We start from the raw sequence: 2359 nt of genomic DNA on the forward strand, positions 1-2359 counted from the left end.
ACATATAACACATCAAATTAAAAACTTTGTTGATGTGCTCAGCCTGGCACTTCATCCCTGCTCAGAGGCCACCAGAAAAAGGCAGGGCAGGCAGCTTCTTGGATGATGGTACAAAGAGTAAGTGTTATTTTATCAAATATAACCATACAGTACAAATTTGAGACATCTGGTGCTGGGTTACAGTCCCTGTTGCCAAGTACATCTCAAATGTGAGCAAGGCTGGAGCAAGCTTTAATATATGCGCATCCGTTGTTATGTGAAATTGTTGTGCCATGGGATGCCTCTCACTCTCTCTCTTTACAAAAGAGCAGCCCACACCAGAGACCCAGCAACAGTACAGCGGATCCAGCGATTTACTAGTTCCTCCCGTGACCCGTGCAGTCCAAACCTCTGCTTTCTTTAAACCCCACTCTCCACCCCACCCCGCACCGGGCGCAATGTCTCCACGCACCTGGATGGATTTCATAACATGAATTTGTTCGACTTGTTCCTTTTACGCACCATCTTAGCGCGTCCTTTGGTGGGAACGAGATGTCCTGGATGTATTTGCTCCAGAGATTGTAGTAGAAGGACGCACAGCCCGCTGTAACCATGTGGAGGGCGGACACGAGCCGTGGTGGGAGCACCGGAGGCAAAAGGCGATTGTAATATGGAAGCTTTGTTTGGCTTTCTTGGAGAAGAAGCTCCTTCAAAGAGGAAGCAAAGAGCGAAGAGATGGTAGAGAAGTAAGTACTGGCTGAAATTCAACCCTAGAATGATAAAAGATTACAACTACTCTGCACGACATTCTCCTCCAGAGAGTGATGCTATGAGGAAAACTCTACATAAATGCTAATTACTTTATTAACTGAATTTCTAAGGATACTTGAGCGAATTGTGACATCCTTTCCGTCTCTTGTACATAATTATTGTTATTTTAACGTGTCTATGATGCTTTATCTGTAACTTTTATCTTAAATGGGTGATATTATTTGTGTTCCTGTGAGATTTGATTCTTATTGAAACCCCCATTTAAAGGACAGAAATAACGGAAATACTCGCCATAGTTTCTACTAACAGTGTGGTAGTAAAACCCTTAAAACCCTTTCGACTCTAAGGGGTTATTTAGATGGTTTCAGCTTTGTTCAACGTGTAAGCCTCTCCATAAGTTGTTTTCAGTAAAATACTGGCTATCAGGATTTCATGGGGTGGTTATGTAATTTCACTGCGTTTGGGAAAAAGGGTTGTGATAAAACAAACGTTTGAATTTTTAATGAGCATCCATTCAATCGCTGTATTTTTATTGTGGAACTCAACATACTGTAGATAGATAGATAGATAGATAGATAGATAGATAGATAGATAGATAGATAGATAGATAGATAGATAGAGAGATAGAGAGATAGATAGATATTAATCACTTCCATCCTCACAGTGGCTGCACCTGACCTTCTTGACCCAACGTCTGCTGTCAACAATTCCAAACCTCGCCTGTCCTTCTCCACCAAACCAGTGGTGCTGAACAGTCCAGAGGATGAGTGTGACACACGGATGACCGTCATGAGGTGGAAAACTGTGTCAGCCATCTTCTTCCTGGTGGTGCTTTACCTCATTATCGGGGCAACAGTGTTCAGAGCACTAGAGCAACCTCATGAGAGTTCCCAGATACTGGCCATTCTTGCACAAAAGCTGGATTTCTTGGCCATGCACGCCTGTGTAAACTCCTCAGATCTGGAGGATCTGGTCAAGGTAGGAAGTAGCATAAATAATTCAGATTTGTTCTCTTCTGCAAGTCCTGGTGAGGACTGACAAAATGTATTAAAATACTCCACACTTACTGATTTGCTATGTTAAGGCCATATTCTGCTTGGGCCTTGTGCACACAGTAACTGTGAGTAACTGCCAGAGATGTAACCTGAGGCTATTATTTCAGCCAAACAACCAAAAACTAGTTTGTTTACACATTTATTCTGTGGAGGTTGTTTTACAGTACAGTATATCAACAAATTACCATGGTCTACATCTAATATTCTATTGGATTAGCAGATATTATACTTCAGCACAGTAAACATTGTTTTTTTAGTGCATGAACAATTGGTTATTATTGTAATCATGAAGGCAAAGTTCCTCCAACCTTGACAGAGTACTGTTAAGACTGTGATTTTTCTCTAAACCAGAAATCGTTTATGGTTTAGCTGTGATACGTTTTTGAAAAATGCACTGTGCAGTTGTTTTGTCTTTTGTATTATACGACCCCAACATAATATTTTAAATCCCTCTCAGGTCTCAGTAAAGCCAAAAGTTAATTGAGGGCGTACTGTCCTCTGTTCTCACATATGTCTTTTTTAGCCAACTGAACTTTTGTTTTCAGGCAACGTAT

General features: G+C 41.1%; 1 protein-coding gene across 2 annotated transcripts in view; it reads left to right on the forward strand.

Annotated features, from left to right (window-relative positions):
* Positions 1-241: 241 nt before the first annotated feature.
* The window catches only part of LOC109954288 (potassium channel subfamily K member 2), a 20829-nt gene continuing 18711 nt past the window's right edge, over positions 242-2359 (forward strand). The window contains exons 1-2 of one of the 2 annotated variants that reach the window (XM_020589671.1): positions 242-725; positions 1415-1728. In XM_020589671.1, coding sequence (XP_020445327.1) covers position 725; positions 1415-1728 — 315 coding nt within the window. In that variant the 5' untranslated portion in view covers positions 242-724. The remainder of the gene's footprint in view (positions 726-1414; positions 1729-2359) is intronic. The other variant, XM_020589665.1, reaches the window with a different exon arrangement.

The sequence above is a fragment of the Monopterus albus genome, unplaced genomic scaffold, assembly GCF_001952655.1.
Source record: "Monopterus albus unplaced genomic scaffold, M_albus_1.0 scaffold9.1, whole genome shotgun sequence".
NCBI lineage: Eukaryota > Metazoa > Chordata > Actinopteri > Synbranchiformes > Synbranchidae > Monopterus > Monopterus albus.